This window comes from Physeter macrocephalus, chromosome 14 (genome assembly GCF_002837175.3).
Source record: "Physeter macrocephalus isolate SW-GA chromosome 14, ASM283717v5, whole genome shotgun sequence".
Taxonomy (NCBI): domain Eukaryota; kingdom Metazoa; phylum Chordata; class Mammalia; order Artiodactyla; family Physeteridae; genus Physeter; species Physeter macrocephalus.
The window spans coordinates 126,426,225-126,447,216 of NC_041227.1; the positions used below are offsets into that span (position 1 = coordinate 126,426,225).

General features: G+C 55.9%; 1 protein-coding gene across 1 annotated transcript in view; it reads left to right on the top strand.

Moving 5' to 3' along the window:
- SAP30BP (SAP30 binding protein) overlaps positions 1-20,463 on the top strand; it is a 34,055-nt gene extending 13,592 nt beyond the window's left edge. The window contains exons 4-11 of the mRNA XM_007099750.4: positions 7,011-7,053; positions 13,027-13,115; positions 15,238-15,329; positions 16,159-16,219; positions 16,601-16,652; positions 18,057-18,115; positions 18,924-19,008; positions 19,250-20,463. Of these exons, the coding sequence (XP_007099812.1) occupies positions 7,011-7,053; positions 13,027-13,115; positions 15,238-15,329; positions 16,159-16,219; positions 16,601-16,652; positions 18,057-18,115; positions 18,924-19,008; positions 19,250-19,431 (663 nt within the window). The 3' untranslated portion in view covers positions 19,432-20,463. The remainder of the gene's footprint in view (positions 1-7,010; positions 7,054-13,026; positions 13,116-15,237; positions 15,330-16,158; positions 16,220-16,600; positions 16,653-18,056; positions 18,116-18,923; positions 19,009-19,249) is intronic.
- Positions 20,464-20,992: the final 529 nt, after the last annotated feature.

Genomic DNA, 20,992 nt, shown 5'->3' on the forward strand with positions numbered 1-20,992 from the left:
TTTTGTGGGAAACCCTTAAGAAGAAAGTGCAACCTGGCCTCACCGCTGAGGACTTGACTCAAATCCTTGACGTGAGGTAACCTCTCTGCCCAGGCACAGCCCACCTGACCCCCTGGGCGGGAGAGAGAGAAATGGAATGGCCCTCTCTGGGCGTCTTCTACAGCTTTCGGGAAACTCAGGGTCTTCGGGGGTCTTGAATCAAATCTGTGGTTATGCTTGCGATAGTCAGATAATAAAGTCTCCCCTTCAGAAGCGGCTCCAGCCAGAGCTTTGCCTTCACGTGAATTCTGGTTGGTTCCACGTGACCGAGCGTTAGCGCCATGCTGAGCCATGTGGAGACAGGATTTTCAGAGAGAGAGACTGTTCCTCTCCCCTTCCCCTCCTTTGCTTCAGTCTACGAGGCCAGCTCTAGAGCTGGCTTAGTTTGTCTTGGCAGATGCCTGTTCAACGCTTTTCCTGTAGAAACCTCTCTGCTTGGGGAGCTGAGCCTTCCCGGCAATGAGCTGGGAGTGAAGGCGAGTCCATTGCGTCCAAAGTGGCCCCACCAACTTCCGCCCATTTTTGTGATAAGTTGAGTGTTTCCATCCCCAGGCAGGCAGCCTGCCGTGGCAGTGGCCCAATCCTGACCAACAGGATACAACCGAAGGAAATGTGCTGGTGATGGGCTTTCTCCAGGGCTCTCCCGGGTGTGTGGGTAGAGCAACCCACACCAGGCATTTGTGCCGCAGGTGGGCTGTCCCCCACGCGGCACCGGGTTCAGTGACTTCCACTAAGTCTTGGGTTACTGCCACTCTCGATCCATGGCCCCAACCGTGTCTGTCAAACGACAGTAATTTTATTCTGGATCTTGGAGGTATCTCAACAAAAGTTGCTGCTTTCTTGGCAACCTGAAGTGACTCACATGTGCCTCAGAAAACCTCGTTTGACCATCAGCTTGAAGCTTTCAGGAGGGCTTCCTAGGCACACCAGTGGCTTCTGAAGCAGCAGGATTGTCTGCCCACAATTTCATGAGCCTGTCGTGAGAATTAAATGAGATCTTTCACTGAAGTGCTTAGCGTGATACCTAAAATGATTCCCCTAGACTGAATGTTGTTCATTCCACATGCCCAGTATTTGGCCCATTGCCTGGTACATAATAAATGCTTGACAAGTTATTTGTGGAATAAATAAATGAACTAAACGATAATTCTTTTTTTGTCTTAAGATTAGGAGCAACAAGGTAGATTGAAGGGTTTTTTTTAAATTCAGCATCGGTGCCTCCACACACACACCTTCCTGCCTGTCCCATATCAACCTTTATTGCAGCTCTAGCCCCTTTATTTAGCTCCTCCGCTGGCCTCCCTTTCTTATATCAGGTCCACACATTGAAATTAACTGTGGACTTGAACAGGTTTGCGGTCTGGGGTTTAATGCACTGCAGGTGATGGTGGCTTTGAAACCCTAAACTGGACTGAAGAAAAACTGACCACTGGGCAGTTAACCGATTAGAAAGGAGAGAGAGAGGGAGAATGTGTGTGTGTGTGTGTGTCTGTCTGTCTGTCTGTCTGTCATCAGTGTTTGAGCACCTGTTGTGGGCAGGGTGCTGACTATTGCAGGTGCTGGGAACACAGTGGTAAATAAGACAGTGAGAACACAGAATAGGGCAGGTGTCGTCTCCTTGGCCAGATGTGGGTGTGGTGGCAGAAAGCTTCCTTGAACCACGGTCTGAAGTCTGAATGGGGCTTACTAGGCAGGAGTGGGGAGGGGGTGATCCAGGGAGCAGCTTTGCCCGGATCCGGGTGGGGGGAGGGTGCTGAAATGGCCGGCAGGGAGCCCCCGGCGCCTCAGGCCACAGTGAAGGTTCATTTTTAAGTGGGTACCCTGCTCATGAAGTGAGATGTCATTAGGGCGTTACAACTCCTGGGGCAGCCCCAGGTCTGAGAGGACAGAGGATGTGGGAGGCTTTGTTTTGCTAATCTGCCTCCCCAGCTGCCCCCTACTTTTAAGATGCGGGATTACATCATCCAACAGACAACGTAAGTCTGTAGCATTCTTTCCCCTGGAGCGGGGAGAGGCTACCCTTTGCCCTCTCTGTCCAGAGTGCTTTCTCTGTGCCTAAAGCTCCCAGAACTGGGGAGAAAAGGCGACATTGAGGTTTCCCAGAATCCAGCTGCCGGAAGCTACGTTGCTTTGTCTCAAGTTGGACGCCGGACCTTTGAGTGCATTTGGTGGGGCTGGTTCCAGGAAGGGTTGATGAAGCATTGTTGGCTGTAAATAAACCTCCATTCTCCCCACCAGAAGCTGCTACTCCTCTGCTGAGTAAATCCTCCCAGCTCACAGGGCAGCTTGTCCTGCTTCGTGGAGCCATATTGTTTTTCCTTCCTTCCTCTGCTCCAGTCATAGTTCTGCCGGTGGCTGGACCTTTATATTCTCTGCAGGGGGAACCACATTTCAGATTCTGTAATTGCTGAGGATGAGGCCCCTGCCATGGCCGTTAGATTCTTCCACGTCTCAGGCACAGTTGATTAAGAAGTCAGCGGTGTTGGGTTCAGACCACAGTCCTCCAGGGACGACCCCCAGCCCGCAGCAGCCCCTCGCGCCCCGGTCGGTGGGGCTGCAGTGAAGCCCAGGGAGGTTGGAGGGGCGCAGACTGTCTGAAGAAGAGGCCTCCGAGCTCTCCTTCCTCCCCTCCCTTTCCCGTCTTCTCACTAGGCTTCTCAGGAAGATGTGGATTTTGTTTTGCTTTGTTTTTCCTTGTGTCTTAATTGGACTTGAACTAGAGGGCAGAAACGGTGTACCTGGTATTTTCTCCTAGGAACTGCTAGGTGAGATGCTCTCCTCGGCAAGAAGAGTGCTCAGCCTGCTGTGTCTGAGGGGCGTGTGCTGTCACGTCCAGGTCTGGCCAGGTCTCTGGGCTGTGGGCTTCATGCCTCCCGGCTGACGCAGACATCCAGCCGTCTGGTAAATAGATCTCCAGGCTGAGTTCGTTTCTTTGAAGAACTCACTATCCACCTGGAGGCCAGGGAGGGTGGATGCACGCAAGTCGGGGCAGGTGTCCTGTGTGCCTTCGGAAACACCGCTTTGGGGGAAGAAAAGGAACAGTGGGTTGTTGTTGCTTTTTACTTGTGTCCGCTTTGCTGCTCCCTTTCTGCCTCTTTAAGGACACACTGAGACTCTCTCTGTAGCAGGTTTTGTAAAACCAGTTTCTTGAACTACTGGCAGTTTAAGGGTGTGAACCTTCCATCTCCTTAGCTTTGTCCTTCTAAATACTTCATCCTTTGTTTCTTTCTGACGCCATGGCTGGCTTCCGAGATAACTATCATGGGGTGCGTTGTTCCTTTTTGTGCTGAATTCCTGGCATCTGAGGCATGACTGTCTCTCTGGGTCTTTGTCTTGAACGTGGACCCCCCTCTCCTCCCCGCGAGGCTGCTTTCATTGGATGAAACCTGCCTCAATGGACAGTTGAGTATAAATGGTTCTAAAAAGCATCTTTGGGGTATTGGACCCCTGTCTTCAGTGGTCTCACTGGACACCCCGACTCGCCTTCCTTGCTGGGCTTTCTTCGGCATCACTTGAAGTCCTGCACCAAGTCCATTCCGCGAGCATGTGATGCCGTGGCTCAGGCCCTTTGTTGTGGGGCAGAGCCAAGCCCTTCTTCTCAGGCTCAGGGCAGGGGGTGGGGGGTTAGGCTGCTTGGGGATCCGCAAGTACCGTGTCGTCGGCTTTCTTCTTTGGGGCACCTTGGTACCCCACCACATGCCCAGGAGCTCAGCAGGCCCACGACCAGCTTGTTCACGTCAGAGGGCAGAGGGCAGAGGAATTGCATTCTAAAGCGTAACGAGGTGTGGCCACCAGGAGTCACAGAGCCCCATTGTTTGATTCTCCAGGGCCTTAGGAGTCACACGGGTACATGTGACACGAATGGGGGATCTGAACAGCGACAGATTCCAAAGTCTTTCCAGGAGACCTTCGTGCAGAATTGTATGGCTTCCAGTCTGTGGAGGCTCATTTATACGTTTGGCTTTCAGGAGTCTCTCAAGGCAGGAGAATCTTCTCTCGCTGTTGGGTCCATGGTCCATTGGTCGATACTTTGCTTGGGGATAGTGTGGAGCTGGATTCCGCTGCTGGGAAGGTGGGGTGGGACTTCTTTCTGGGGGTGCTGGGTTTGGGATTGAACAAGAGGCCATGGCTCCAGGGGACTCGGGGTGCACTCTGGGCACTACCCGCCCCCTTCTGTCCGTGTGTGTGTGTCTGTGTGTGTGTGTGTCCATGTGTGTGTCTGTGTGTCTGTCTGTGTGTGTCCCTGTGTGTGTCTATGTGTGTGTGTGTGTGTGTCTGTGTCCGTGTGTCTGTCTGTGTGTGTGTGTCTGTGTGTGTCTGTCCGTGTGTGTGTGTGTGTGTCTGTCCGTGTGTGTGTCCATGTGTGTCTGTGTGTGATATTTCATGAATAAAAGTCTTTAAGTGTAGTTGAATTCATCTTTTTCTTTATAATTTTTACTTTTTGAGTTGTTTAAAAGAAATTCTTCCTTATACTGAAGTCATCAAGTTATTCTGTGTCCGTGTGTGTGTCCGTGTGTGTCTGTCTGTCTGTGTGTCTGTGTGTGTGTGTCCGTGTGTGTGTCTGTGTGTGTGTGTCTGTGTGTGTGTCTGTGTGTGTCTGTCCGTGTGTGTCTGTCTGTCTGTGTCTGTCCGTGTGTGTGTCTGTGTGTGTGTCTGTGTGTGTGTGTGTGTGTGTCTGTGTCTGTGTGTGTGTGTCTGTGTGTGTGTGCACCCTGTGAGGGCAGAAAACCAGAGACTAGGCTAGTTGGCAGATTGAAACCAACTACCCAGTTAATTTTGTTTTATTTTGTGGCATGTGTAGAAAGGTAAACTTGGGGGGAAATGAGGAGCCAAGCCAGAAGAGGAAAGACTGAAAGAAGTGGAGAAACTTGCTGTTTGTGATTTTGCCCGATCATTTCTTTTTCTCCCAGAGACGTGACTAAACAGACCTCAGCTAAGCCAGGCCAGGACCTTGTGAGACGCAGGAATCCCCACCTCTCCCCACCCCGCCCCTCCCTTCGCTGGGGCACAGGAGAGCCCCAGGGAGCCTCACACCCTTTAATCTCACCGAGGAGGCCCTGGTGTGAACAAGTTCTTTCCCCTTTGACGAGAAGCTGCCTGTTTGGCGACTAACTTCCTGTGCCTCTGGAGCAGACGCGGCTGAATTCCCACATGGATGTCTTTCCTCTTTCCTTGCTGCTCTGCATTTTGGCCACGAAAGGGACTGGGGCAGTGCTTTGGGAAAGAGCTCTAGGGGGCCTTTGAAGAGTTAACGGGTCAGTCCTGTACGACCAGCCAGATGGCCCAGGAGGGGAGGAAGGATGTACCCAACTGATGCTTTCCCACAATTAGCACCCAGAAAGCTGTCCCCTAGAGGGAAAATTTAAGGAACTTTTCCAGTCCAACGTTTTGTTACTGCCATGCTCTTTAACGTTGGTTCCTCCAGAGTCACAGCTACGAAGGGACTGTTGTGGGACCCGTGGAGACGGGCTCTCTCTGGAGAGCAGCTGATGCATAACCAGCCTGAATTTGGCACGGCAGCCCTCGGGTGCGCCTCCGCTTTGCCCACCTGATGGGCAGGGGGCGGGTGGCTGGAGGAGACGTTTGCTAAGCAGCCGGGCCTGGGCATTATGCCCGTCCAGGTCGAATGAATAGCTGCAGTGTGCCGAGAAATGAGGGGCTTTTTGGCCTGTCCCAGAACCAGGAGGGACTTTTTGGAGAAGGGGCTCGGAACTGCTGCTCTGGTCTTGGCGTGGAGCCCGGAGGGGGGGTCCTCCTGCCCCCTCCCTTCTGAGACGTCCCCTCGGTGTAACATTGCTTTGTGTCAGCAGAGCGCACAGGGCTCCATGGCCGTTGCCATGTGCCCGTCGGGTCCAGGGTTGTTACTCTCTCATCGCCTCCCTCACCAGCCAGATGTGGGGGGGGCGGGCGTGAGATCCACCAATCTCACGAGTGCAGCTTCTGCCACTGTGATCATTACTGTGTTATGGCACTTGAGACCCCTGACCTAACTGTGTTTGAGGGGCTCGGTTTCCCCAGAAATGGGGAAAACAGGTACGTTCCTGCCATTGTGCATTTGGGGCAGCAGAAGCAAGGAAAGGCCTTCCTCCCCAAGGTGCCCGGGTGTGTGACCACAGCTGGAACGGTGCCTTCTCCGGGCTGATTTGGTGTAGATGAAGCATCTGCTCTGAGCAGTGAGATCCAGAGCAAGTCCAGAGCAGTCCGATGAGAAACCTCTGCTCCTAGGGCTCTGCACGCCGCCAGAACCGAAGGACGTGTGGGAGTGGGTGCTGGGGACGGGGGTTTGCACGAAGGGTCAGAGAAAGCTTTTCTTTGGTGAGACTGTGAGCCATCGTAAGGAGAGCTGACAGGTGGGCCAGCGAGAGCCAGAGCGAGGCTGCCTCCCAGCCGGGCCTCCCTGGGGCCAGTGCCGTGACTTGTGGAAGGCCCGCTGCCTGCCTTCCCCCGGGTTCCATGAGCTACCCCCTGGCGATAAAGCCTCTCTTTTTTTTTGCTGAAACTGAGAGTAAGAAAAATCTCTTGGGAGCAGACAGTCTTTTGCGTTTTGGTCTTGCGATTCTCGTGTTGTAAAGTAGCCACCTCTTGCTTCCTGGGCACCAGCTGGAGGCGCTGGTGTTCTGGGGCGGCTGGCCGGGCCCGGGGAGAGCAGCGAGCAGGGTCCAGGTGGGCAGCTGTCGCATGGCTGGTGTTTGCTCTCCTCAGCGTTAGGGGTACTGGTCACTGCTGGAGGCTGTGGAGGAGAGACTGAAGCAGGTATCTGGAGCACCCCAGCTGCTCTGATGAAGGAAGAAGGGGTATTCGGAGGTTCAGGGGTCCCAGGATCCCCCAAAGTTTCCGCTCACTCTCGGGGCTCTTTACGGAGCTTTCACCTTTTCTCCTTCCTTAAAAATCCTGAGTGGTGTCAGTGAGGAGAGTGCCTGTGGGTCAGGAGGCCCGGGCTTACTCCTTGTGTTTCTGTTTTTCTTTTGCAGGATAACCCAGAAGTAGAAAAGCGAGATCCCCAGGAATTAGTTGGTGAGTATCCTGGTGGTGGGGAGTTGGGGGAGCCTCGGAGGCAGGTCTCCGAGCCTCACCCGGAGCCGACCGGCTTCCAGCCACGCAGGCGGCTTCTCTCTGCTCTGGCCAAGGCAGCTGCTCTGCCGCAAGCCTGCGTCTTCAGACTCTCACAGGGCCTTTGGCATTTTCTAAGACGTCTGGATAAGACACCCAGGGAACAATTCTTCTTCGACAGTCAGACTCGTGGTGCGTTTCACTGGGCTTTGGTCAGTTGCCAGTGTTGTCAAGAGGGACTCAGGGCCCCCTTCAGCTGGGAGCTCGTTCCCCTTGTGCCCTGCGTCCGTCCTCCGGCCTCGCACCCCACGGCCCCCTCCGCTGGCATAGTCACGGGCTCAGGGAGCAAACATGTGGCCTCTGCTGGCACCCTCCTCTGTCCCCAGGAGGGAACATGCCTCACAGCCCTGGGGTCGGGCGCCCTTTGTGTGACTGGCCAGGGCGGTTACATTTCTGGAAAGTGACACACGTGTCATCCCAGTTCCGTGTTAACCTCAGCCTCTTAATCCTTTTAGGAAGCCTCTCCTCTCCTTCAGTTTGGCCACGGGCTTTGTAAGGCTCTCCCAAGGCCTGGCCCAGCCTCGGGGCGGGGGGGTTGGCCCTCCGTCTCTGCGGCGACCGTGCCCGTCTCTTTCTGTCCCTCTCCGCCTGCTCCGCTTGTCTCCACAAAGCGGGTTCCTGCTCCCTGTGGCCCTGCTGCTCCGGCGGCCTGCAGAGCCCGCTCCTCTGCTTCCAAACGGAGCCTTTGAGACATACTGTACTCCGCCCTGGGAAGCCCCGGACTCAGCCTGGAAAGGCTGCTTCCTGCAGCCCCTCCAAGCTGACCTTTCTCTGGATAGGAGCCCTTCACCGGTGATGGGAGATGGGGACCCATTCTGGTTTTCCGGACTGAAAGAACTGAAAATTGTTCATTATATTTGTCCTCTGAGGAAGGACTGGGTAGCAGCGTGTCCACACTGAGCAGCCCAGGCGCTCAGTGGGATCCTGCCTTTATCCCCGAGTTTTTCCTGATGAGTGGGGTATGAGTCTTTCCTGCCCTACAAAAACCCAACTTTTCCTAAAACCGTAGAGTTTGCTCTTGGAAAATGGCGCTGTAGGGGTGGCCCAGTTGGCTTCACGGGCAGAGAGAAGAGAGCGCAGCCTCACCAGGCAGCCCGTGGCCTTCCCCGAGTGGGTGATGATGGACTGGAGCCTCGGCCTCCTGTCGCCTCCTGTCCCTGCTGTTCGCCACCAAGACGCTGGGGGTGGGGCGTGCGGTCAGAGGCGCCTGCCCAGGAGCCCAACAGGGCAGCGCCCTCCACTCTTGCTGGCAGCACTTGGCGAGCGGTGGAATGTGTGTAGGCACCAGCCATCTCAGCCCCGACTTCTTCCACAGCCAGCTTTCACTCTTCCTCTCCTTGTCACCTTTTGAAAATAGCTTTGTTGAAGTGTAACTTACATAGAGTAAGATTCGTCAGCTTTTGGTTTTAACTCCCACCACAGTCGTGACGTCGGACGTTTCCATGACTCCAGAGTGTTCCCCCGTGCCCCTCCCCTTGCAGACATTTCCTCCCTCAGCCTCAGGCAAGCAGTGATCTACTTTCTTCACTGTAGTTTTGTCTCTTTTAGGATTTCTTATAAATCAGGATTTATTGGCCTCAGCACGATTGACGTTTCGGGCTGGATAATTCTTTGCAGTGGGGGCCTGGCCTGTGCACTGTACAGCGTTTTAGCAGCATCCCTGGTCTCTGCCCACTAGGTGCCAATTGCAGCCCCCTCGTCCTGCCAGATATGACCACGAAAAATGTTTCCAGACACTGCCAGATGTTGCCTTGGGGGGCAGAATTGCCCCTGGTTGAGAACCATTGATACAAATGGAATCACAGTTTGTTGGGGGTTTTTCTGTTGCTTTTTGGTTTGTTTGCTTGTGTTTTGGTCTAGTTTCTTACACTTCCCATAGTGTTTTTGAGACCCATTCACGTCCTTGAGAATATGCATGGTTTCTTTTGTTTGTTGCTAATATTATCTCATTGTAGAATTACACCGCAATTTCTTGAATCCAGTCACCCACAGAGAATGCAGGCGGAGCTTCAAGCCTCACAGTTTGGATTCCTCTTCCCGTCTCTCCCTGAGGAGGCGGTAGCTGACCTGTACAGAGCGGCCTCTGCTCATGGGGCCATGGTTGTCGGCCCTTCTGCCTGAACTCAGCTCCTTTTTTTTCTCCTTCCTTTAAATTTTATTTATTTATTTATTTTTGGCTGTGTTGGGTCTTCGTTGCCGCGCACGGGCTCCTCATCGCGGTGGCTTCTCTTGTTGCGGAGCACAGGTTCTAGGTGCACGGGCTTCAGTAGCTGTGGCACGCGGGCTCAGTAGTTGTGGCTCGCAGGCTCTGGAGCGCAGGCTCAGTAGTTGTGGCGCACGGGCTTAGTTGCTCCGTGGCATGTGGGATCTTGCTGGACCAGGGCTCAAACCTGTGTCCCCTGCATTGGCAGGCAGATTCCCAACCACCAGGGAGGCCCCTCAGCTCCTTTTTTTTTCTCAGCTCCTTTTATTCATGCCTCTGGATGTAGGACTTGGGTTGCTCTGCTGGTGTGGGCAGCGTTTTCATATGTATAGATAGCCCCAGGTTTAACGGAGCAAAGGAAAGCAGAGAAGCTGGCCCAGGGCTCCCCAGCTCTGTAGCTGCCTGACAGAGCCGAGCGTGGGCGTCCTGCCGTCCCCTCCAGTTGCCCCACCGGTGCCCTGTGGGTGGGCCTGGAACAGTGGCCCTGGGTGGTAAGCCAGTTGGGTCTCTAGTGAGCCAGAGACACTCCACTGCCTCCTGCTTCCAGCCCCACAATACCTGCAAGGCATCCCTTCACTCCTGCCATTACAGAAGCCCAGCTGACTAGCTGCTCCTTCGCAGATTTATACCTGGCAACTGTGGATACCAGCACTGTTTTGGGACTTGGGCATGCACCTGGGGTGAATCATGCTGACGGCAGGCTTCTCAGATCCTGAGTATGGCTGCCTGCCTAGAACACCCCAAGCAGACCTGGAGCAGCCACAGACACGAGCTGCCCCCATGTGCCTGGATACACATCTCGTGTTTCCAGGGAAAATGGTTTGAGGCTGGCTGCTCAATAGCCATATATGTGGGTCTGATGTCTTCTGCTTTCGATTCATTTTGAGACTTAGGAAAGACAGAATCACAGAAAGATTGCTCCTGAAATCTGTGAGGTAAACTTTTATCGAGTTTCCTGAATGTATCCCTTCATTTGCCAGCTACTCCCGAGGAATTTTCTCATTCCTAGCCCAGTTCCAAGCCCACGAGCTCAGGAGGAGCTGTCCCTCTCCCTGTCACACTGTAGACCATTTGAGCCCAAGTGTGGCTGGGTTGCTAGTGGCAACAGCGCCACACCCTGTTTTTCCAAAAGGCTTTCCTGGCAAATGCCAGAAGGCACTCTTTGTCTCTCTGTCACATGCACACATACATGCTCCACCCCAGGGAACCCTTAACCCTCTTTGCCGTGCACCCAAAGCCTGCCCCGGCCCTCCTTGCTTTTGTTGCTGATCCTTACGAAATGCGAGAAGCAGCACACCCCAGTTGATTCCACTCTCAGCCGGCCTCTGCGGCCTGCTTGAGCCTCAGGCTTAGACCTCCTGCCCTCTCCCAGAGCTGGGAGGAAGGAGGAAGTCAGGATGAGATTGAACTCCTGCCAGATCTGGGTGTCCCTTGCTTCAGGAGACAGGAGACAGAAGGAGGGTGCTGGGCAAAGAGAAGCACATGGTTCTGTGGTGAAAACTGCTCCCGGGCTGCACTGGTGTCTCAGTCCAGAGCAGGATATGTCACCCAGTCTCTGTCCTCTTCCCTTCACCCAAGATGGCAGATCTAGTGCTCTGTTCCTGGGGCACGTCCAGTGAGAATCCACCGACAGTGAGAATCGGCACGTGTATCCAGGTTAGGAGACTGTCCCTGGGCTTGGGCCCCAGCCTCAGTGTTTATTTACAGTGTGTGCAGGCTCCTTTGGCAGCAGCTGAGACTAGTGAAGCTCGAAGCAGAAATCAAAGCACTTTATCTGCTAAGAAAATATTAACCCAGCCTTGGGAGAGAAGGAGAAGGCTCGCTAGGCCATCCCCAGGCAGTCCAGGCAGCCACTTGGGGCTAAGAAGTCTCGCCTGGGGCCAGGCACACGGGCGGGTACCCAGTAAGTACTTGCCGGGTGTCATTGGTGCTGGATTGTGCATTCTTTGCCTTCATCCTGCCCCACCCCGCTCCGCCTGCTGTTTGCTCACTGTATAGTCCTTTTCATGAGAGAACGTTTTAAAAGCACATACAGAATCTTACAACAAACAGCGCATTGTCTGAGTGATCCAGAGCACAACTCTGCAGTCGCAAGGGTGGCCAGAGGCAGCACGGAAGGGGGTGGAGAGAGAGAGAAGCTTGGGTGGGCAGGGGCAGATCTCCAAGGGAATTGCCCCCTGGGAGTTGTGGTTCTTCACTTCAGAATCAGACCTTTTTTTTCCCAAGAACGAAGTGGACCAAGAGTGGGTTGATTGGTTTACTATTAAAGGGCCGTGGACTTCCCAGGTGGCGCAGTGGTTAAGAATCCGCCTGCTAGGGGCTTCCCTGGTGGCGCGGTGGTTGCGCGTCCGCCTGCCGATGCAGGGGAACCGGGTTCGCGCCCTGGTCTGGGAGGGTCCCACATGCCGTGGAGCGGCTGGGCCCGTGAGCCATGGCCGCTGGGCCTGCGCGTCCGGAGCCTGTGCTCCGCAACGGGAGAGGCCGCAGCAGAGGGAGGCCCGCATACCACAAAAAAAAAAAAAAGAATCCGCCTGCGTCTGGGAGGATCCCACATGCCGCGGAGCGGCTGGGCCCGTGAGCCATGGCCGCTGGGCCTGCGCGTCCGGAGCCTGTGCTCCGCAACGGGAGAGGCCGCAGCAGAGGGAGGCCCGCATACCACAAAAAAAAAAAAAAGAATCCGCCTGCCAGTGCAGCGGAGACTGGTTCGAGCCCTGGTCCGGGAAGATCCCACGTGCCGCGGAGCAGCTAAGCCCATGCGCCACAACTACTGAGCCTGCGCTCTAGAGCCCGCGAGCCACAACTACTGAGCCCGTGCGCCTAGAGCCCGAGCTCTGCAGCAAGAGAAGCCACGACAATGAGAAGCCCGCGCACCGCAACAAAGAGTAGCCCCCGCTCGCCACAATGAGAGAAAGCCCGTGCAGCAACGAAGACCCATTGCAGCCAAAAATTAATTAATTAATTAATTAATTTTAAAAAAAACATTAAAGGGCCCTAAGCTAATAACCGACAGGCCCTTTTGTAAATGTCATTTATGCACAAGGCGGTATTGAGTGCTTTGAGTCCCGAAGCCTAGGGAGCCCTGAGCTGCTCCTATAGCCTGGGTAGGAGAGCCTGAGGTGAGAAGGATGGCACCAAGCAGCTCTGAGTTTCCGGGATTCTGGGAGGGTGTTTCGGGGGCAGAGCCCCTGGGGGGCTGGAGCTGGTCCCGTCATGAGCCAGCGGTGTGCACATCTCTTCCCAGCCTCAAGTTCAGCGACTTCACATTGGTAGCTTGACATTAGCCATGGGGAGACTTTACACCCCAGAAATGGGCAGATGCTGCAGGTCGTGGCTGTGCCGCTCCCCGCCTCCCAGCTGGGTGTTAAACATCTACCAGCGCACCCCAGGACATAGCCTTTCGTGGGTGAACTGCTGTGACGTGGCCACACGCCATCTTTATGCTCGTGCCCTGTGCCTGACCTTCTCTTCCCCTGGGTTGGCACGTACCGGCTCCTTCTGGTCGTTTGATCTCAACTCACATGCACCCTCTCGGAGTGCTACTCCAAACACCCTGTTTTACCGTTTCATAGCATGTATCCCTCCTCGAAAATGTTTTATCGGCCTTTTTTTGTGTGGGGGGGTTATTGTCCATGTCTGTTCCCCACCCACAGAATTCTTCTCTGTTCTTTCCACAGCCTCCTTTTCTGAAAGAGTCCGGAACATGTCACCTGATGAAATCAAGATCCCGCCGGAGCCCCCCGGCAGATGCTCAAATCACTTACAGGTAAGCACAGCGCTCGGCTGCTGAGGCCCATGTAGCCTAGGAGGCCTGGGCCAGGTGTCTGGCTCGGTCTGACTTTAAGAGGCTTCTGGACGGCCTGAGTGGGAAGGAGCCTGTAGTCCTGGTGACCTCCCTTAGGCTGCTCTCAGGAGTTTGCACTGTACCCAACGCCACCCTCTGCTGCTTGAGCCGGGGCCCCTAGCTACCCTCAGTGATGTCCTAACCAGAGAAAAGAACACGCCTCTTCTGGGCAACCCTGAGCCAATGGGACCATCTCGGAAGGAACTTTGCTCAGAAACTGAGGGATTGTCAGAATGCAAAATAAACAAATAGAAGTGCAAAAGCACAAGCACGGATATGCATAAACTCAGTCCTTATTTTCCTAAAATGCCAGTTCACTGGCTTCTTGTTTGACGAAACCTCACCTGAGGAGATGGAACGTTGAGTGCAGTCACTCCCTTGGGAGCAGGACCTTGGGGGACAGCCGGGATTACACCTCCTGGTCAGCCTCGGCGGTTGTTTCTCCCTGTCCCTCTGCACGCTCCGCTGTGAAGGAGACTTTGTGACAGTAGGGCAGACATGCACGGCTGCCCCCAGAGTGGTGCCCGGTCCACCTGCTCTACCTTTGATCCTGTAGGTTCTACTGGTGCCTCTGGCCACACCCCAAGCCCCTGCAGCACGCTGGCGGATGGGTGACTAAAGGGACCTGGGGCTGGGGATGCGGCTCACAGTCTCTTCTCCTCCCGGAAGTCTCCTGTCTTTGCTGAGGTCGTCCCCCACCACCACCACCTACCACCCGCCCAGCATCGAGTCACCCCTGCGCCAGGCAACAGTCCACAGCCTGTAAGAACTCTCCAGCAGTCCACCAGGCGGAGACAGGCGGCCCAGCCTTCAAGATCAGAGTATTTCTCCTTTTTCGATCCTCCTAGTGGTAGAAACCATGACACTGAGCAAACGTTTTAGTTCACCTGAAACGGGAGGACCTGTCCGACGGCCCAGGAGACACAGAAAAGTCTTCTGTAAAATACAGATCTTCCTCCATCTGCCGAGCCTTCTGGATAGGCTGCCCTCCGTCACCCTTAAAGAGATAACGTGGAGGCGTGTCGCACCCGGCTTCTCTCTTCCCTGGTAAATGTGTCATGAACCTCTCTCTGCAATTCAGTGCCTCCTCCAGCCATTCTGGGCTTCCGACAGAGGGAGTGGGTCACCTCTCCTGATGTGCCCCAAGGGCCTCGCCCAGGCCCTCCCAGCCTGCCCACCTCGTCTTGCAGGAGAAGAGTGCCCCAAATGTTCTCCTTCTGGACAGTCTGTGTTTAGCTGCCGCTAGTAGGGGAGGCGGCCGAGTGACCCTTCCCTGGGCCAGCGCCAGCCTTCCTGGGTAAGACTGCTACTGCTCAGAGGTGGCTCTGCCCTGAGACTCGGGCTCCTGGGCCTCTTCCTGCGCCAGACAGCCCTGATGCCGTCTGCCGTGGACTGCATCTCTGTGGGCCTGGGGACACCGTGGCGCTGGCCCCGATCCCTGCCGGGTGCTTCTTCTGTTTCCCGTTGAGCCAGGGCAGGGGCCTGGAGGGGAGTTGACATGAAGAATGACCTCTTGACCCCTGATGGTGCCTCTTGATAAAGTGGTGGGCACCAGCCATCTGTGAGCTGCCCCTCCAAGGACACTGGGGAGGCTTGTGACACCTCTGCTCCTGCCTTTCTAGACCTCCTGCTGAGGACTTATCCCCATGGTAAGATTCAAAACCAGCCTTCAGCCCCTGCCCATCAACACTAAAGCCTGAAGCACCTCTTCAAGTGGTTCAGGAACTGATTAACCAAGTGGGGATTTGTTCACTGGCTTCTCTGTGGCTTCTCTGCCTTGACCTTCTTTTTCTTCCCTCTCCTAACTACCCAAAGCGGGTCAGAAGAGAGCAAAGCAAAAGCAGACTGGTCTCCGTCTATCTTATCTGTGCTCGGTGCTGGTCACAGGCTGGCTGGTGGAAGACCGTATGGCCGGAGCAGCAGGGCTTCCCGTGGCTCTGTGGCTCTCCTGGGTCCTCATATCCACGCAGCATGTGTGACCACAGACTGGGATCATGGGGCGGGGGGGTTCTGTCACAGTCATCCTTCTGTTTCTCTTCCACAGGACAAGATCCAGAAGCTTTATGAGCGGAAGATAAAGGAGGGAATGGATATGAACTACATTATCCAAAGGAAGAAGGAATTTCGGAATCCCAGGTGAGTTTCCCATGAGTCTGCAGGGTCATTTGGGTGGTTGATGTTGGACTAGGGATGGGGGTACCGCCATGGAGGTGGCAGGGAGAGGCCCAGCTCAGATCACACCTGAGCCCAAAAGGGCCATCACCCAGACTGCATTACGCTCGCCGAGGCTTACCGTTTACCATTGAGGAGCCAGATTGAACACGTAAAGCAGAGTGGAAGCCAAGAGACCTGGGCTGGGCGGGGGCGCCTGGCTGGGTTCTCATTCCCACTCTGCTCCTAAAGCATGTGACCTCTCAGGGCCTCAGTGTCCGCTGCTGTTCGATGAGGGGATTGGACCAGATGATCACCCCAGGTCCTTCCACCTCTAGAAAGTGGTTGATTCTGTGCACAGGTGAGAGGTTTGAGAAACAGAACTGTGTCTGGGTCTTACTCCGTCCAGTGCTCAAGGAAGTGACACACCCAGGAAAGAACCTCGTGTGCGGATAGCCGAGACCTGCCCTGGCCCCTGTGGGCCTAAGTGGGGTGGCCCCGACCAAACCACGCACACTGAAGGTCAGATGTCCGGTTAAGAACAGAAACTGCAGCCCTCACCTCGACACCATATTCTTCCTGGCCACTGGCCCCAGTCCATCTCTCTGGGAGGCTGGAGGGCCAGAAGTGACTTTTAATGTCAAGCCAGTGGACATTTCCCCTTCCATCCGGAAGCTTGCTTAGAACAGTTCGGCCGGATTTAAAGGCGTCACCTGAGCCCAGGCACCAGATGGTTCTGATCTCTTGAAATCTGGTGCCACACGGGGCCCCGGGTCTCAGGCCTGCTCAGCGCCTTGTGCTTTTCCTCTTTCAGCATCTATGAGAAGCTCATCCAGTTCTGCGCGATTGATGAGCTCGGCACCAACTACCCGAAGGTATGTCCCACCCGCAGAGGCTGAGGGTGAGAGAGGGTACCCAGGGCCCTGTGCTCATCCCGCTGGATCCAGCCTGGCACCTCTGAAAGGTCCACACTGCAGCACTGCCAGCTGAGGAGCGCAGTCCCCGTCTCTCTCGTTTGAGCCCCGGGGCCTCTGATTGGCCAGGGCCTGAGCATGGACTCGCTGTGCCCTGTAGAACAGCCTGTGCACAAATGCATCTCTGCCCTCATAATCCTAAGGAGGTCTGGCTGGAGACCAGGGATAACAGCTGAGCCCCTGTGCCCTTGAAGGCAGGAGACTCCAGGCCAGGAAGATGCATGGAAAGACTCAGGGAAGGCACTTTAACCTTTACTGCAGCTTTACCCTTTCCTTTTTCAGGATATGTTTGACCCCCATGGCTGGTCCGAAGACTCCTACTATGAGGCGTTAGGTGCGTAGCTGTCTGTCTGCCTGCTCACCCATCCGTCTGTCTATCCATCCAGTCATCAGGCAGCACAGGTTTCAGGGTCTCCTCCGTGTCCGGCCATGTCTGAGGAGCTGGGTATACAGCCTTGAAAGGTCCAGACCCCATCCCTGACTTATGAGGCTTACAGTCCAGCAAAGAAGACAGGATTAAAGGAGTGATCCAGCGATGACAGGTTGGGGATGGTGGGCGTGCAGGCAGGGCCACCTAATTGGGCCAGGGGTGGGGCGGCCTCGCTGAGGAAACCGGGTCCGAGGCGAGGTTTGAAGGTGCACAGAGACTGGCCGGGCAGGTGTAGACGGTGTCCCAGGCAGGGGCCAGCGGGAGTGCAGCAATCTCGGAAGGGGCACATCTGGGAGAACTGGGAGGAATTTCAAAGGGCCCATTTCCTCGGATGCCTGGTCCCAAACCAGCAGCCTGTGATCCAGATCTCGCCTGTAGGTGTGTTTTGTTTGGCCCATACGAGTTTTGTCTTGCTTTAATTTGAATTAGTTGACAATGTTTTATCTAAAAATCTAGGGACTTCCCTGGCGGTCCAGCGGTTAAGACTCCGAGCTTCCAATGTAGGGAGCATGGGTTCTATCCCTGGTCAGGAAACGAAGGTCCCACGGGCTGCGTGGCGCAGTAAATGAATACATACATACATACGTACATACATACATTAAAAAATACATTAAGGGACTTCCCTGGTGGCACAGTGGTTAAGCATCCACCTGCCAATGCAGGGGACACGGGTTCGAGCCCTGGTCCGGGAAGATCCGGAGCAGCTAAGCCCGTGCGCCACAACTACCGAACCTGCACTCTAGAGCCCGCAAGCCACAGCTACTGACCCCACGTGCCACAACTCCTGAAGCCCGCACGCCTAGAGCCCATGCTCCGCAACAAGAGAAGCCACCGCAATGAGAAGCCCGCGCACCACAACAAAGAGTAGCCCCTGCTCGCCACAACTAGAGAAAGCCCACGCGCAGCAACGAAGAACCCACGCAGCCAAAAATACATTAAAAATAAATAAATTTATATTTAAAAATACATGCATTAAAAAATGCATACATTAAAAAATAAAAATCCAAGGTTCCGGCTGCTCTTGGTCGCTGAGAAGGTAGTCACACTAGGCCAGCATTCCCAGCCAGCCGAAGCCGGGAACAGCTGACCCCTCCAGATGGCAGTGCCCAGCCCCAGCCTGGGGGCCTTTAAGTTTGAGGCCCCTGCTTCATGCTGGCCGAGCGCTGGCACTTGATTCTGCCCATCACAAAGGGATACTTCAGACAAGAGCCCCGGGGAAGCAGCAAGTGCTAGTCCTTCGGCCTGAAGTACCTCCTCGTGTGGGAGTTGTTTCGGCTGCTTGTGTAACTGCCCATCTTGTCTTCTTAGCCAAAGCCCAGAAGATTGAAATGGACAAATTGGAAAAGGCCAAAAAGGAGCGAACCAAAGTAAGTGGTGGACGGCAGTCCTGATGAAGAGGGCAGCTGTTCGGAGCGCACGGGTCCTGCTGGCTAAGCCCCGGGACGTCCAGGCTGCTCTCCCCACAACCACTGGTTCTCGCCTGACAATGCTCTGAGCAGCCTTAGGTGTGCCCTGTGCTGGATTTTAAGCCTCCCTAACTCAGCTTGAAGACGCTTTCCGGTTGCTTCCGTTTGGTTTCTTGGCGTCTTATATTTGCTGCATTACATCCCTTCTACACACACACGCGCGCACACGCCATTACAGCCATAGACTCCTGGGGGCTTTCTCCCTTTGTCGTCATAGGTGTTCTCCTCGGCCTGAACGGAGGCAGGTATTTCCTTCCCAGAGCGCTCTGGTCTGTGCCTTTCTTGGCTTCCAGAGCTGACCTCTGCAGCCTGCCTTAGTGCTTCCCTGTAGGTCCCACGTCTGATGGCCCGGCGACCCCGCCTTTTAGGATCCTGAGCACGCTGCTTCCCAAGCAGCACCGCCTCCCGCGGAGCGTGAGGGCCGGGGCCGGGGCCTGAGGTGGGGCGGCGGGCAGGGGTGCCGAGCGCAGAGACACAGTGGTGCCGGGGGGGTCCGATGTCTGTTGGGGAAGCTCTCTTCAGGGGATTAAACCCCCTTCGAGCGCCTCCCCCGCACCTCTCCTACCCCTGGGCGGTCGGAGCAGAGCTGATTCTCAGCGCCTCGGTGGTGTGGTGCCAATCTCCTGTCCCCTGGGAGCAGGCAGCTGGCGGGACGATGTGGACACACAGCTTTGCACGGGTTTTAACGCTCGTGCCTCTCACCCTCCAGATAGAGTTTGTGACGGGCACCAAGAAAGGGACCACGACCAACGCCACCGCCGCCACCACCGCCACGGCCAGCACAGCTGTCGCAGGTAGACGGAGCGAGGGCTTCCCTCCCTCGTGTGGGAACAGGGCCTGGCCTCGCTGTGGTCTGTGCCGAGCCCGCTTTGGAGCCTGGGGTGGGGTCCCGGCTCCCCGGCTGCCCGTTGGCTTTCTGAGGCTGGGGGCGCTGCAGTCTCTGCCCCCCGAGCTCTGGCCGCCGGCCTGCTGGAAGGGGCGTGTTGCTTCGTGGTTGGCGTTGATCCTGGCCCCGCCCTTGCCTTTTACCCCCAGATGCCCAGAAGAGGAAGAGCAAGTGGGACTCGGCCATCCCGGTGACGACGATAGCCCAGCCCACCATCCTCACCACGACGGCCACCCTGCCCGCCGTCGTCACAGTGACCACCAGTGCCAGTGGCTCCAAGACCACCGTTATCTCTGCCGTGGGCACCATCGTGAAGAAGGCCAAGCAGTGACCTGAGGGACCAGCTCGGGGTGGCTCGGACGGTCTCCTTTCCGTCAAGAGGAGGAGCCACTCTGGGACTTGGCGAGACTGTGCAGCCCAGTGACCCATGCCCACTGGGAGGCGCCACTTTGTATATTTCAGGACTGGGACCTGCTCCCCGGGTGCCACCCCGAGAGGAGACTCCGTGCAGCCTTCCAGCTGGAAGAGACGTTGCTGCAGCAGAGTGGGGCCCTGTGGACAGTGTCCTCCACGCCGTGGGGTCTGCCGCCCTGTTAAAAGCGCTGTATCCTTACATCTCGGCATCTCGGATGCACTGGCCTCTTCTACAGTCTGTTTTCAGGCGAACGTGAAAGCTCAAGTGTCCTCCGCGTCTTCTTGGTTGGGACTGTCAGGGTTGGCAGTGGGGTGACCAAAGCCTGTGGCGCTGCTCAGAGAAGGTGGCCCAGGAAGTCACTGGTCATTCCCAGTGAATGCCTCTTGGCGTGGGCGGGCAGGGTCCGGAGAGCAGGGGAGGCCCCACTTCCCGCTGTCTGCTACCCTGACCCTGCAGCTCAGCCAGTCCTCAGGCAGGAGCCCAGGCCTCTACTCCCTTGGGGGCAGTTGAGCCCTCCTCGGACCACTTCGTGGACACACCCCAGCTTTTGAAGTCAAGCCAGCGACCAGGAGGGCTGGGGCGAGGTGTGGGCAGGCCCAGTGTGGGGAGATGAGTCACCTCCTGGCACGGCTGGGCAGCCGCTCATTGTTTACGTGAAATCTGGCTCCTGGGAGGCTCCCGCCACCCCACCCTTCCTGTGCCGGTTATCTCTGCCCCACAGCAGCACCCGGGCAGCGCCAGTGGCCGCCGGGCTCCTTTTGGGGCCAAAACAGATTTCCCAGCCGCTGCCAGGCCTGGAGTCCGAGGCCGGAGAGCACGGGTCTGCCTTTCCTGCTCTTTGGCAGCTTGTCCTCCGGCGGGAGGGCTTCGCGTTCAGGGAAGCGGGGCTGTGAAGAGCAGGGGGTTAGAAAGGTGGCCCCAAGGTGGTGCCCGGTACTGTTGCGTGACCAGAGGGGTGTGGCCACCCTGCCCTGTGGTCCCCCAAATGGGGATCGGGTCACACTCGCCCCCCTCCCCACAAACACACTCGGCACAAGAAGAGGTCGGTTCTCCCCCTCCCCTCCTTTGTGAAGACTTCGCAACCCTGGAGAGAGGGGCTGCTGTCCCTGAGTCGGAAGGGGCTTCCTGCCCTGCAGCCTCCTCCGGCGGGCCCCTCCTTCCACAAGGGCCCCGCGGAGCTTGTGCGGGTGGCAGCGTGGGACCGTGGGGACAGCAGGAGCGGGGTCAGCACCTCTGCCCTGGATCCCAGCTTAAAACAAGTTGAGTCTGAGTCGTGTCTTGGGCCCTTACTTCTGTAAGCCTTCTTTGTCAGATCACGGTAATAAAGCTTCTGAAGGTGGTTGTGGAGAATCAATGAGATGATACATGCAAAAGTTTTATTAACTGTAAAGCACTCTACACATGTCCGTTGTTGGCCAATCCAGTTCCTTCTTGTTTTAGACCAAGGAGGGAAGCAAACTCCCGAGATGATAAAACT